Here is a 15,343-nt window from a genome sequence, read left to right on the forward strand (position 1 = left end):
GTTTATTATTATCTCTTTGGTGTTCTTCTTTCTTATTAAACTGTTATTTTCAGGTTTCCTACCATTTAAGGATAATTTTGTATGTGGCCAAAATAACTCAAAATACCGTGACTGAACCCCTTTAAAATATGACTTAACAGTGCCCGTGGCACAAATAAACTGGACATTAAAAACAAGATAACGCAATCAAGTTTTACTTTAGAATATGTTCATGTAATCACTTGCATGCCTAAAATCGCTGCTTATAATTTTAGATAAGTTCATTTGCAATCCACTGATCGTAATTACATTCATAAGGTTTTGAAATTTAAAGTAGACTTTGGCCAGGGTAACCTTTCTCTGACGAAAATATCTGAAAAGACAATGAAAGAATAATTAATTTAAAACTGTTAAGTCAATTCTACCCCTACATTAAAACCAGCTTGGTGGAAACTAATTTTTATGTAAATCAGGAACACATTACTTGGAATTTTCTTCTAATTAAATAACCCAGCGTTGTTGTGACATTCACCGCATGGAACATTAAAAAAAATGAACGAAGCCATTATTCGAAAATATTTTTTTGCTTTCGCCCTTTCTGTCACATTAACGCATCATTACAGACCCGCTAGCAGGGTTTGTTTTTCCAAAACTCTCAGTTAAAAAGTGTCAAGTACTTATGGTGCTATTGTCTGCACTGTAGCTTGCTTCTCAAAACGAATAATTTGACCATATTTGCATTACCATGCCATCAAAACTAGCCGTATACGAGGGAAGTACTTAACGACGAATCGCTGCGAAACGATACATTTTCTTATGTTAAATTGCAAATAAATTTAAATACGTTGAGTAAATAAATACCAGAAATTAAATAGTCTCAGGTTATGGGTTTTGTTTTAATTTCAGGATGCCCATATTAATATGATATTCGGCTTTGAAATGGTGTTGAATTTGTTTACCATCGCAGTTATCGCCGCTGTTCTCTTGATTGGGTTGGCTGCCAGGGAAAGAATAATTTTATAGTGTTTTCTATATTTTGTTTTCTTAAATTATACGGCTATGACAACTGATAAATGTCTTAAAAATCACTCACTTTTGATTTATAATATTCTGTTGTATTAGCTGGCTAGGAAACTTGATAACGAGAATTGACATAAAAACGTAAAGAAAGCGCGTGATGCATTCTACATTTGGCAGAAATGACAAAGCCCACAGTTGGCTACATGAAAAATTAATGCCAATTAAACTTACAACCTGCAGCCTTTTGCAAACGGGACGCGAAATATTTCAAGAAAAGAATTATTTACCGGTTTTGTTCTTCGCTGCGACCAAACAGCTTGAGCGAAAAATAGCTATGGAAAATGTTCTTTTCTAGTAAAAATTGGTTTTAAGACAAAGCGGTGTTTTATTTGGGGGAACTGACAGTTATTTGTTACTGTTTGAAATGTAAACAACCTCGCGTGATAACCCGCCAACGCGGAGCGCGGACGCCGTGCTTATTGCGCAGATTGTTTTGCGCATGTTTTAGTCGCGCAGAGTAAGCGAAGCAAAGATGTCGGACGAGGACCTCAGAGGTTTTTAGCTAGATTTCTTTCGTATTTTTCTATCCGATCGCTATAATTCCTGTAGTGAAACCCACTTAGGATATTTGTGGTTAATATGGCTGTGTCTTGCTTGCAATTTTCTGCTCGTAGATGCAAATTCAGGCAAGAAGAAGGGATTGTTCGCGAGCCTCAAGCGTTCGAAATCGAAATCAGGACGTGGTAGGAAAGCCGCCAAATCGAGATCCATGCCACAACTTCCTCAATGTCAAATGAATGGCAATGCTACTAAACCTACTGACAAATTTAATATTTCTCAACCAGCTAAAGGTGCCGAAGAAGAAGGGGCTGCACCCCTGCCTTCACCTACTGAGGCTGGAGGTTTAACGGAATGTCCCGCACAGGATGTTTCTCCCGGCGCACTGGTATGTTGTCTTTAGTCCTTTTAAGTCGTAGAAATAGCTAAATGGAGAGTAAATTAGCCCGAACGTGAAAATGCCGTTTTAATGACTCGCGTTGGTAATGCGTTCGCGGAATTTGATTGTTGTTTTTATTTCATTTGAGCTTGTGTTTATTTCCCCGTTCAATTTTCAAGGGTTTCCCCTTTAATTAACGTGAACAAAATAATAATGGCGAATATGGCTCGATTTTTCGTAGGCTGGTGATGTAGCCAGAGCGGGGAAATGCTCATTCTTTGCTCTTGAGGTAGAGTTGAAGGATGGGAAAGATTTGGCAGCCCGGGACAAAACAGGTACCAGTATTATTATAACATCCATTGCATGCACGCGTGCCAGAAGAACATACATTCCTTATATTGAACCATAAGAACGTTCCATCAGCTCTGTTTTGTTTCGAAAATCTGCTAATGGTTTTTAAACATAAAGATAGACTGACTTTTTCGCCCGGAAGAAGGTAGAGTTTCTAAATCTAGAAAATGAAACCTTTAAACCTGACAATAATATTCACTAAACAGAATAATGTTTATAAACAACTGACTTACGGAATGTTTTAAATTAGGGTAAAGTTAAGCCCATTTAAACTGAAAGACTGAGCTAAGAGATCTAAAAATGTTACACACTGTAATTAAAGTGTTAAACAGAACGTGCCAATAGATAGTTTGGTCTATGAACTAAATATGAATTTTAAGTTACATGTTTACTGACAGTAATTTGCATGAGAGTAGCTATAATAACAGTTGGGGAATGATCGTTCTGCTTTTGAAGTTGCCTATTGTTTGAATGGCCAGGCCAGAATAAACGCCTTTGCTTACAGGCTTTACATTTATTGTGCTTTTTGGGTTTTAATGGTGGGGAGTGGAATTTTAGAATAATTATTGATGGCCATGTAATGAACAAGTGCTTAGAGCTGACAGCATTACCTGGTGATAGCAAACAAATTAGCTTCTTTCACTGAGAGCTATCCATTAACCATTTTAGGTTGCTAAGAACTTGTTTTTGGGAATTACAGAAATATCAGGAAGTTCATGCTGTCGTTCATTTCTCTAGGTTAACACCCTGTTTGACAATCAATTATTTATCAACTGATTAATTATAGATATGTGCTGTGTAACAGCTCAACACAAGTAATTTTGACAACTTCCATATTATAAACACTTAAACCCAGCAACAGGCGGCTAATAACAATATTCTAATATTCTATTGGCCAGTAATTGACACATTGCTTTCAAAATCCTCAAGTTTCCCCTTGCATGGGTGTCTGCAGGTGGTTGGTTTGTCTTCAAAAATTCTCCAATTTTTATGCAAAACATTTTTCAGAGGAGCATGTTATGTATATTAAAACTGTGCATTAAGAACTATTATTTTTTCACAATGTTAACAAGCCTTCAAGTGAAATATCAGCGTGTGACTGGTCTGTTTCAAAACCAGTTGGAACAAGTTATTTTAAGGTTTAACATTTCCATATATTACAAAAGTAACAGTTGTGAAGACAGCCTCTGGTTATTGGAATAACATCAATTTAGTTTCCTGTAGCAGAAACAATAAACCAGTTGATTCTTGCCACACTGGACAAATAATTGAATATATTTGCAAATTGATTTGCAAATTTATTGCATAACTGAAACAGATTGTTCTTCACTGGAATTTTTCAGATACTATAAGTTCAAGGCTCTCTTTTTATTATCTAACTTTAATTTTTAACGTAGCTAAATGAATATCACATTTAACATAACTAAATACCTTTTTAAATTTCCTTACACTAACCTTTCTTGGAAGTTGAGTTCTCTTTGACAGGAGATTCCTGTTGTGGTAAGGCCCTCAGTTACTGGGGAATCTTTATTAAACATAAATACCGTATACTGTAAGAGTTAAACTTAAGCTCATGGCTGCAAGTAAAAATCCGGTAACTCACCACTTTGGTTAAACAAGTCAAAAATCAACTTTTGTAGTGCACAGGGTAAAAAGGGCCATGGATAAAAACAGTACCTGGTCATTATGTTACACTACAGATGGATTTTGCAGAGAACTTACTGTTATTTGTAGCTCTGAAGTTTGAATTTTAGACCCGCACATGAAGTTTACTGGCTGGTATACACTTTACACAAGATGATTTGTACACATACATGTCATAAGATTAAAATTCTGTATGGGATAGAAAGTAAATTCACATATATAGTAACTTCACTTCCTGTAAACCAAGCTGATGAAGTAAAAGAATTGACTGTCATTGAATTTAACCTCTTAGGTATACAGTGCATTAAAAGTGAAACTTAATTGTAAGAGTTTTTAACTGTTTATTTGTGATCATTTTGCTAGATTCTTTTAGCGTGGAATTCCTTCATGAAAAGCCAGTTACTAAACCTATCACCAGGGCACCAGGTTTGATTTAACAGCTAAACAAACTAAACTTAAAAAGATCTTGAAACGCTCTTATTAAATGAAATAACTTAAATCTGTAATAAATAGTGTATAAAGGATAATTACAATTTTAGTTTAATTCTCAAAGCCACCAAACACTCACTCAGGGCAAAACACTTCAATCTGTGACTTACATGACCACAATGCCACCTCAAAGAATTGCTTCCAAGAAAATGAGTGAAAGTGACAATGATGAATGTGTCCCAGAATGTTCACTGCTTGAATTTTGGAAATCAAAAGCTCTGAAAATAAAAAGAAAGGTTCTCTGGCCATGAGGAAAAGCAAAGTAATGGGAGAAATATTATTGTATTTCCTTCTCTGTTTGTGGCTATGAGGATTTAAAGAAATTTTAAACAAAAATAATGATCTAGTTAGAAAGTAAACAACAGAAAAAACATAAAAACTAAAAACTAAAAGTAAATACATTATAAAATCTACTGATAATATAACCAGTGAAACCTAAACTTTAATTGACCATGATAAACTAATTAAAAGTCATTCTGAAGTTAATTTCTAAATGCTAAATGAATTGAATGTGACATTGTCCATTAGAAGCTTAAAAAAAAATTAAACTAATTATAAATATAAACAATACGAGAAGTATGCCTTTACTTGTGCATACATGTACATACCAGTATAGTGATACAAATAAAAATTAAAAAAACCTCTTTATTGAAATCTTTTGGGCTGTTGCCTATGATAATTTCCTGTTATTGTTGTGATTAGTACACTGTACCTGCATCTTTGTGAGGAGTCATCTGATTTTGAAAGGCATACTTTGACTTCCCCTCTTGGAAAATGTATTTCTGTACATTCAAGTGAATTACTACTAATGATTTTAACATTGTATTAATTATTTCAGGCACCAGTGATCCATATGTAAAATTTAAATCTGATGGAAAGCAGATATACAAAAGTAAAACTGTGCAAAAGAATTTGAACCCGCAGTGGAATGAGAAGTTCTGTGTACCTATTGAAGACATTACTGTTCCACTCATCTTGAAAGTTCTTGACTTTGATCGAGTTGGAAATGACGATCCAATGGGACGAGCTGTTGTTGACCTAGCGGCAATTGAAATTGACAAGTAAGCTTCAAACTTCTTGAATAATTGTTTTTGGAATGTTGCATTTCCACCAAGATGGGGAAATTCAAATGAGTGAAATGAGTAATTAATTTGAATACAATCGAACCTGTCATAAGTGCCATCCAAAATGTCAAGCCTAGGTGGTTGCTTATGGGAGGTGGTTGCTTACAAGAACTTAATTAGGTCATATTGGGTCAAAAGTGTCCCACATTAGCATATGGTAACTACAGAGACTTCATGTGAAAAGTCAATTTTGAGAAAAAATCTGGTACTTGCCATTGAGAAATTTCTGTCTCTCGTGCTACTCAGCAATGCGATAATGTTACAACACCTTTTTGTCCAATTTCCGCTCAGTTATTTGTCAAGTGATTACTTAGGGGAGGTTAAAAGCAAAAGAAAATTTCAAACTGTTAGCTCCAAAAGTAGTTGCGGTCGCTTTTTAGGGGTGGTCGCGCTTACAAGAGGTTCCAAATATTGATTTGACATGGAAAAGTTTGGTACCTCCCATAAGCGACCACCTCTCCTCAGCGACTAGTTTTTCTAAATATTTGGAAAACTGGTTGCTGATGAGAGGTGGTCATTTATGAGAGATGGTCGCAACTGTATATAGTATTAATATCCATTTTCATTTTTTTAAAATAAAATTCTGTCAACTCAAATGTGAAAACTTTGAAACATGAATTAAAGAATAACATCTTCAATATTTCCATTATACATGTAGCTCACATTGTACAATTTTGGATTTATTTTGAACGCCTATTAGGAGCAGTCCCTACATGTACAAGTCTTACTTACAATGTACATGTAGGAAAAATGACTTAAAACTGGGTTGATACCTGGCTCAATAGGACTGGATTGAACAGTGAGCTACTACATGTAAAGGAAAATTCTGAGAGTCAAGGAACATACATACAATGTACTTCACGTGAATCATAACTCTTAAGCATTTGCTTATAAATATTGAAATGTACACGTAGAGGGGCGTGTTCTATTTCCAAGTGTTGCCAAACCCTGTGGTTAGCAAGCGGTCCTGTGGAGTCATGCCACTTCTCACATGTACCTAGCTCATCTAGTACTAATACCAGTAAAAATATCTTTTATGGTATTTTTTTTGAGGGAGGGGGGGGGGGGGGGGGGGGGACAGGTTGCCTGACTCTGTTAGTTTTACTTAAAGTTATCTTTGACTTTGCAGACCCACGGAAATGATTCTTGATCTTGAAAACCCAGATGGCGGACAGGAAAAGTTGGGTCAAATCTGTGCAGTCTTCACTGTCCAGCCCAAGAACTATGAGGACAGGCAAGAGGTAGTACTATTAAAATGCATTATTTAGTAATTCAGTAAAAGCAATCCAGATGTTACTACATGTATTAATAACAATCTGTACATGTGCACTGTGCAGTGTTTAGCACAAATGGAGCCTGGGAACCCTAAACCAAATCCTCAAGGGTGGTACTGAAACGTGACTCCAGAGTAAAGGTCTGTCCTGATTACAGTGGAACGTCCATTTAACGAACCTCTTTTTAACAAAGACCTCGGTTCATCCCAGTAATAGTAAAATATATGGAAAAGAACTTCAATATACATGTAACTAAACCTTGTTATTGTGAGCATATTTTTCAATTTCCTTGATTAAATTGAGGTTCCATTGTACATTCAAAATGCACATTCACACTACACACCTCACAAATAAACCAGGGGTCTACAAATCCAGAATACCAGAATTATCAAACCAGAATTCATTCTACCAAGGTAGCTGATCAGGCAGTTTCTTGGACACTATCTATGAATGACTCCCCTCCAGAGAAGGCTGACCTCCATTGGTTAGTGTAATTTTCTGTACTCTGGTAGTGAGTTAAATGGCAGTCAAGTATAGTTTTGTAACGGTCGCAAATTTTACTCTCCAACAGGTTTCCAGAAAAGCCGCAGCAGGAAAAAAAGGTCAAGCTCCTAAAGAACCTGGGAAAGGACAGCTATGGGATGGTATTGTTTCCATCATACTTGTAGAAGGAAAAAAGATGATTCCCATGGATGATTCAGGTGGGTGTGTCAGAGGTCTGTTTCTCCTTCTGTGTGGGTTTGTTGCACACCAGCCCTTGTAAACAATTGGGAATTGAAAAAGAAATGCATATGCACTTTTGTGGACTTATCAAGTGGTTTGGATGCAGTTTAAAATCAATTTTAGGTCAAAATAATTTCATAGGTAGGTAGTTTTGTAGCGGAGCTCCGGCGGCCCAAAGGGCTGCCAAGCAGAACCCCATACTCATATAGGAAAGAAAAAGAAACCCATGAGTTGATTTTCTCACGGTTATCATGGCTAGCAGTATTGCTCGTGGGGGCGTACGCACGACGGCAACGATGGCGACAACGACGGCAACAGAGTTTCCCAACATGGTGGCCATACTCTAAATAATAGGTTAACAGACATGCAGCCTTGGTTTACCATGTACTTCCTTGATATTGGACATCCATGCTATGATCAATTGACACCTTTCAAAACAAGGTATCCACTGACCAGTATCACGTGACCATATCGCAGGCTCAAGTTTACAGCTCCTCGAGGTCACATGTTTTTTGAAGTTGACTGCTGACCAAGTACTGGTTATTGATTGGATCGCAGGCTCATATTAGGTTAACTTGTTGGAAACAGGGCAGGATTGCTCGGAAGCCAGTTAACGCTAACCCGGGATTGAAAGCTAAGCAAATTATAACTTTTTCTTCTATACAAATGTTTTTTGTTGTTTTGTTTTGTGTATAGGGTGATTATTAAAACTCAAAACAGAAGGCCAAACAATATACAGAAAACCTCACTGCAAAGTTACAAAACCTAAATCAAAATTCTACCTTTTTCTGGGTTAGCTGATTTGGGCTTTGAACAACCCGGCCCAGGAGCTACGCTTTTAGGCTGGCCTAAATCTATATATTATTTTTTGTCTTAGGATTATGTTAATATATCTGGAACAAAGGAAGCTGGAGGTCATTAAACTAGACAGTTTGAAATCATTTGACTTACAATTCCCTTTAAACTATAAAAGTGGATTGGATTAATGGACCCCTTGGTACATCAAAGAGTATCCTCCTCCCCCCCCCCCCCCCCCCCAAATACCAGTTACATGTATAAGTGTGATAAAGGCACACACTGCTAGGACAATGAACAGGACTGAAGCTGGTTTTGACAAGCTACAGTAATGAACCATTTTGAAACTGAATTTCATGCAGTAATGTGAAACTGAAATTTGATTTCAAATCTAACAACCAAAACAAAAAAGTGTTAGTTACAGTTGTTAATTTCAAAATGTTAGTTTATTTCCCATAAGGTGATCTAATTTTCAGAACATTGGTCTTTCATTGGACTTTCAAAGTACATTTAATGATCAAGAATTCTAAATATATACATGAACATGTATGTGTTCATTTTATTTTAAAGGACTTAGTGACCCATACTGTCGTTTCCGATTGGGGAATGAGAAGTACAAAACCAAAGCCTGTAAGGAGACATTGAGTCCACAGTGGAAAGAGCAGTTTGACTTGAAAATATTTCCTGACTCACCCATGATGCTGGAGGTAACAGTCTGGGACAGAGACATCAGGAAAGATGAATTCATGGGCAGGTGAGGTTGAAATGTGCAATGAATAAGCACGTTGTTGTAGGTTTACTTGTACTGCTACATTATTCCAAAATAGATTGGTTCATTTTTACAGTGTTTTTTCTTTGTGGCACTTACATTCTTTTTTTGTTTGATTGACAGGTGTCAAATTGACTTGTCCACACTTGAGCGGGAAAAGTCACATAAGATCGAGGCAGCACTTGAAGACAATGCTGGCATCATTGTCATGCACCTGTCAATCACAGGACTTGATGCACCCGGCTGTGAATCAGATTTAAATGCATACACAGAGAAACCAGGAAGAAGAACAGAGATCACTAAACAGTATGCGTTGAAGGCCACACCAAAGAAGATTAAAGAAATTGGATGGCTACAGGTATAGTGAGATCATCTAAGACATGCAAAGTACATGACTAGTCATTGTGCATGTTATTGTGCTTGAATTCAAATATATAAGCTTATAAAGGTTATTACATGTAAGTCACTAGCTGATCAGAACATTATTTTAGTTTCAAATGTCTGTGGTCTAAACAAAGCAGTCAACATTTAGTCAGTTTAATATTTGCAGTAACACCCAGCTCTACAGTGACTGCATATAACAAAAGGATGACTTTTAGGAAATGACACCTTGATTAAGCGCACTTCTAAAGAGCATCTGTAAGCCACATTGGCCAAACCCTGACTTGCTGCTTCAGAAATCATATGATCTATTATTGTCACGCCCTACAGTTCTAATAAGTTAAAAATTTAAGTCTTGCGTGACTAATCATAGGGGCGTCGTATCAAATTACAGGATGAATAAAAGATAATCTTACCTGTTTTGTGGACACCATTTTGAATTTGAAATACGCGGTAATCTGTGGCGAGACCTGGAACCGAATTTTCACGACCGTCCTAGACCCCAGACCCCCGCTCTACATACTCTCCACTTTTCTCTATATCCTCTACACTAATGTAGCTCTCTCTTCCCTAGAACCGCCTGTTCCTCTTAGCTGACGAGGCCTTCGTGCGAGGAAAAAGGTGGTTCTGGAGATACGCGATGTGCTAGTTTTTCGGACTAAAATTTCACAAATTCATCGCCGGTTTCCTTCCCGAAACTGTCACGAAACAAAAGACGTGTTGTTAATAATTTTGCTTTATTCGCGAGTCCTGTAATTGATGCGATGACCTCCTTTGGTCCAATCACTGATTTGTTCCGTAACTCTAATTGTAATTAAAAAAGGTGCTCTGTTTAGTCCTTCATGTAAGTGTATTCTAACAGGTGAAACTTCACCGTGCTGTCGGATTGGCATCAGCAGACATTGGAGGAACCAGTGATCCGTTTGCTGTGATTGAATTAAATAATCAGCGTCTAGTAACACACACAATGTACAAGACTCTTAACCCTGCTTGGGAGAAGATCTATGAAATGTAAGTGACACTACATTGATCACGCAATATAAAACAAGAACGAGAAATTCTGCGGTGGAAAAATCTCAGCGCCCTTTCCTTAATCGCAGTGACCAATTCTTAAAAACGTCGTAATTTTTTTTCGCTTTTCTCACGGCATGTCATAAACTCTTGGCAACCACGTACGTAAAAGAGAAAACGAAAATTCAAACTTAATGGTACTATAAAAACTATGGATAGAATTTTATAAAATAACTGAGCTACTGCGCGCGCTCTGATTGGTCGATAGGTGTGTTTAGATGAGAGTAGGTAAACACGGTTGTGACGTTTTAGATTCGTGCATATTTTTGAGAATTATTTTATAAAAGCACTTTTTCCGTGTTAGCCTCATCTAAACACTCGGGGGCTGGGAGAATTCTCGAAAGTTATGCAAACCCGAGACGTAGTTGAGGGTTTGCATAACTGTCTCGAATTCTCCCAACCCTCCTCGTGTTTAGATGAGGCTATGTAAACACGGAAAAAGTGCTCTATCGCTTAAATAATACACACCTTTGTTTTGCCTCGTTACAGGACTGTGTTTGATATACACGACGTTCTTGACATCACTGTGTTTGACGAGGATAAGAGAGGAGCACCAGAGTTTCTTGGTCGAGTGGTGATTCCATTGTTACAGGTAACCATGGCAATACAGTTATTACAACTGTCTGCTAGCTGGTATGGTTTGATTTAGTGACTTGTCAGAAGAGTGAAATGCCACTTCTCTCAATGTTCGTGTTTAACTGCATCGATGACATCACGGGCGGCGAAGATACTCTCTAAAATCATGTGATTGCTTTCTTACGACAGAGTATCATTCCTTCCCAGGTCACCTCCGGTGAGAAGCGTCTGTACCAGTTAAAGAACAAGAGTCTGGAAAGCAGAGCCAAAGGGCACCTTATTCTGACCCTTGATGTGGAATTCAACCCCATACGGGCCGCTGTTAGGACCGTCAACCCAAGGGATCCCAAGATCATGTTTGAAGCGCCCAAGTTTAAGAGAGCGGTAAGGATTGCTAAGTAAATCTGTGACGTCATACGTGTCACTGACGTCATGATCTTTCGGGAATGGAACGTTTGGTTAGTTCAGATGCGTGTAATACTAGGCTTAGTGAGAAGGACATTCCAGGAGGTCATATAACAATTGATTCCTCAAACCCGCTTTTTACGTTTAGGACAAATTTTACTGGGTAGTTTCTCCTTTCAAATACTGATAATGATGTGTTTTTGTTTTACTTTCATATGAAGTTGTTGCAGCGTAACATTGACCGCGTCAACAAGCTCGTTGCGAGCCTGGTATCGACTGGAGCGTTCGTCCAATCACTGTTTACCTGGCAGTACAAGTTTAGAAGCGCTTTCGCTTTTGCAGTAAGTGTCTGCAGATCTCGTTCTAAATGAGTAGTATTCTAACTCCTGCTACTACCGACTGCTACAAAACCCAAACCAGACAGTAACATCTGGCCAGTCAAAGAAATATAAACAACGCTGTGAAACGTAATGGGCGCCAAGCGCGGGAAAACGGGAACGAGATAAGCCACAATTTGGTTTTGCAACCTGATTGATTGAAGGAAAAGCGTGTTTGTTCAGATTGGTCAATCATCTAGAATGGCGTTTTATTCTATCCCGCATCGAAGGGGATAGAGGGAGGTTGTGTTAACCGGTTTAAACGATAGTAGTATACTTACGATGTCTATCCCAGACTGCAATTTTAGCACGTTGTTTAAAGACAATTACGTGCAATGTGTTAGGTGTTTCAATGTGGGATTGTACTCACTCTATTGAAAGGGAACTGTCACAAGACGTGTACAATGTTTTGGCTGGAACGAGCTCTTTCAAACATCGCGAAACTGTGAATATTACTAAGGTTAAGTGATTTTGATAGAAATCCGAGCCGAACGTGAAGACGCGATATCCATGAGTGGAAGGCTCTTTGTACGTGCACTCTAATGATCCATCTCTGTTGGTTTTCAGATCTACATCATGCTGTGTCTGAACTTTGACTTCTACATCATACCGCTGACCCTTTTGCTCACGTTTCTCAAGCAATACGTCATGTGTATGTTACTTGCCGAGAGAAACGTGAATCCAGAAGAACAGGTACGCTCAGTCTCCTTCTTAAATTACCTTGTCTAAATTAGTTACGTGACATTTCGTTGTTTAATTCTTGTTTGGTACAGGAAGGTGCGCCAGTGGACGAAGATGAAGACGATGATGATGAAGAGGAAGAGAAAGGAAAGAAAGGGGTCAGTAGATTACAAAATGAGTATATATGTAACTTTTCCAAGAGACACTCATTGAAAAACTCTTTCATTTTGGGACGTTTTCTGTAGGACAAGGGAAAGAGTTTTAAGGAGAAGATAGCTGCATTAACATCCATCTGTCAGACAGTACAAAATGCCTTGGATATGGTGGCCTCAAATGGAGAACGAGTTAAGAAGTAAGTACAATCACGAGTACCCTGTCATTTTAAATCAACCATCTCCTTCACAATGTTTTTATTTTACATTAGGGAAATATCTTCTTCAGCTCTTGTTCCATTAATGTGGCTTTGAGGATAAAACTATCTTAAGTGACTATTTACATGAGAACCTTCATGTTGTGATGTCTATGACATGCTGCTAAGGTTTTAGGACAAGGTGGTTTTAAACCCTTGAGAGCTAGGCAAATGGCAGCACCTCTTTTTCCTTCGCTTTTACTTCCCCTCCTGCGCCCAGCCCTTTTTCCTCTCACGTTTTCTGTGCGCACGCTCAGTGGACTAAGAAATTAAAGAAGGGTTGCTCATTGAGTATCGTGCGTGACCGCTTAGATATGACGATATTAAACAATTTGCTCCCATATCACTAATTTGGAACTGTAATGTTATCCTGTAAACTCTCGAGAATAGACATTAACTTTTAAGCCTGCCTCTCGCACTAGAATACGATTCAAATACTATCGTATACATTCCAAGGCAAACATTTGCATGTAAGCTTATTAGTTAGCTCTAATAACCAGGATATCTTTATGGCTCTGTACTATTTTTTTTGTTACCAGGTTTTACTCTATGCTCGTTCGGGACAGAATTACCTGAAGTGAACTGAGTTATTAAACGTTTTGTTTGCCTTGCAGCACATTTAACTGGACCGTACCGTTTTGTTCGTATTTGATGTGTGTCATCTTCACGTTAGGAACAGTTGTACTTTACCTTGTACCTCTCAAGTTCTTACTTCTTGCCTGGGGTAAGATCTCGTCAAAAACTCTCCCTAAACCTTTGATACTTTTTACTTAACTTCCCTGTGGGGAATTTGTTATAAAAATCAAGCGTTTTTCTCCTGATAAGTTAGATTCTCCAGGACACTACAGATCTAATGTTTGATCAAATCGTTCAGTACTTTTCACCTGCTCTATAATCTCTACTTTTTTTAACTTAAAAGTCGTTGATAGAAGTAAACCCATTACATAATATTTAGCGAGGAATTCGAAAGGCGCCGATATTTATGCGTTGCATTAAAACTAACTTTACAGCACCTCTTTGCTTTGGCTCTTTAAGTCCAGAGGTTTAGGATCTGTGTTTAAGTTGAGTTTCGCCAATTTATTCAACTTCTTTGCCGTCTCAACAGGAATAAACAAGTTTACAAAGAAGATCCGTAAACCAAATGCTGTTGACAACAACGAACTTGCGGACTTCCTATCGCGTATTCCTTCAGATGTGGAAATTGTAAGTTTAATATATGCACACTCAGTGGCGTTCTTTCTTTTTGTTCCAGGCTCCGCGCTTCTCTGAAGCATTGTCGAGATGTCGTTACTTTACTGTTAACACTGACCAAACTTGTTCAATCAGGTTAAAATATAACATCAGAGATAGAAAACTTGTAAGCTCACTAGAAAGAAGCCTTAATTCAACAAAGTTCAGAAATATTTCACACTTTCAAGCTAACATCGTTTATGCACGTAACAAATTTCATTCCGTTTGTTAGCTTCGTGGATTTTTAAGGCTTCCTTTTCTCTTGTCTACAGAAAGAGCAAAAGGTTCTCAAGACGGACCCGTCCCTCAGGTTGAAAAGAATCGATGGTTAGTGGAATGACCTGAAACGCGGAAATCCTGCGAAACAATTAAGCAACAACGTATCGGACAGAGGAATGGACCAGTTGTCCGGTCAAGACGAATTTGGTTCTTAGTTGTTACTTGCATTGCAATAAGTCCGAACGGAAACGACAATCAAAATACAAATCTTGTGGGAAATCTTTGTTCCCATTAACATGAGAATAGGCGCTGAGAACACTAGCAGTATAGAATATTGCGAATTTAATCCTATTTATTAAATTGTACAGTATTTATTATCCGTATTAAGGTTAGAATATTTGGCGAGCGACGATACATGTAAGTTAAATGGCAGCTTTGCAGCCTCCGCGTTGTAAGTTTTAGGGTAGTAATTAGAATGCGCCGCCTTTGAAGTATTTATATTGGGTGTAGTTGTATAAATATTGACCGTACATGAAAAAATATGGTTAAATTTTAAGTTTTAACTTCATCGCACTGCACACTGAAAAAACTGCAAAACTAAATTTCCTTTTTGTTCTTCCTTGGTTTGAAGATTAGGCTTGAATAGGTTTATCAATTTTTATCAAGTTTACGGAGGGTACGAGAATAGATCTATGAAGAGATTTTATTGATTTGGTTTCCAGACACTATAGTGACACACTGTAGTGGCAGTTTTGAGCCTTTTACAGGCAATTTTTCTCTTTTTAAGGATATATTATTAGCTATAATAAAAAATGATTTTCTTTCATTAAACTTTTTATCTTGCAAGTGTTTCATCTCATTTTGTGAACTCTAATTATAAGAGAAACAG

At 37.6% G+C, this 15,343-nt stretch overlaps 1 protein-coding gene across 3 annotated transcripts; it reads left to right on the forward strand.

The window, feature by feature from the left end:
* The first annotated feature begins 1,264 nt into the window (after window positions 1–1,264).
* Window positions 1,265–15,300, forward strand: LOC145503120 (multiple C2 and transmembrane domain-containing protein 1-like). Of its 3 annotated transcripts, XM_081482585.1 has the most exons (20): window positions 1,266–1,553; window positions 1,674–1,742; window positions 1,845–1,945; window positions 2,178–2,271; window positions 4,295–4,357; window positions 5,259–5,481; window positions 6,674–6,785; window positions 7,390–7,519; window positions 8,907–9,090; window positions 9,229–9,463; window positions 10,349–10,497; window positions 11,047–11,149; window positions 11,341–11,517; window positions 11,760–11,879; window positions 12,483–12,608; window positions 12,689–12,754; window positions 12,842–12,948; window positions 13,620–13,729; window positions 14,111–14,208; window positions 14,508–15,300. In XM_081482585.1, exons 1-20 carry the CDS (start codon window positions 1,532–1,534, stop codon window positions 14,565–14,567), a joined length of 2,349 nt encoding a protein of 782 aa, XP_081338711.1. In that variant the 5' UTR covers window positions 1,266–1,531; the 3' UTR covers window positions 14,568–15,300. The 3 variants fall into 3 exon arrangements, with proteins under 3 accessions (XP_081338696.1, XP_081338711.1, XP_081338704.1); XM_081482570.1 differs by having other exon boundaries at window positions 1,265–1,553; window positions 1,674–1,945; XM_081482578.1 differs by lacking the exon at window positions 4,295–4,357 and having other exon boundaries at window positions 1,674–1,945.
* Window positions 15,301–15,343: the final 43 nt, after the last annotated feature.

Source organism: Orbicella franksi, chromosome 1 (genome assembly GCF_964199315.1).
Source record: "Orbicella franksi chromosome 1, jaOrbFran1.1, whole genome shotgun sequence".
Lineage (NCBI taxonomy): Eukaryota > Metazoa > Cnidaria > Anthozoa > Scleractinia > Merulinidae > Orbicella > Orbicella franksi.

Bases quoted from the DNA above. Each gene is read 5' to 3' on its own strand.
- LOC145503120 (XM_081482570.1), top strand. From the start codon at position 1,532: ATGTCGGACGAGGACCTCAGAG. The intron at 9,091-9,228 runs GTGAGGTTGAAA...TTTGATTGACAG, and splicing joins AAAGATGAATTCATGGGCAG to GTGTCAAATTGACTTGTCCA. The intron at 11,880-12,482 runs GTAAGTGTCTGC...GTTGGTTTTCAG, and splicing joins GAAGCGCTTTCGCTTTTGCA to ATCTACATCATGCTGTGTCT.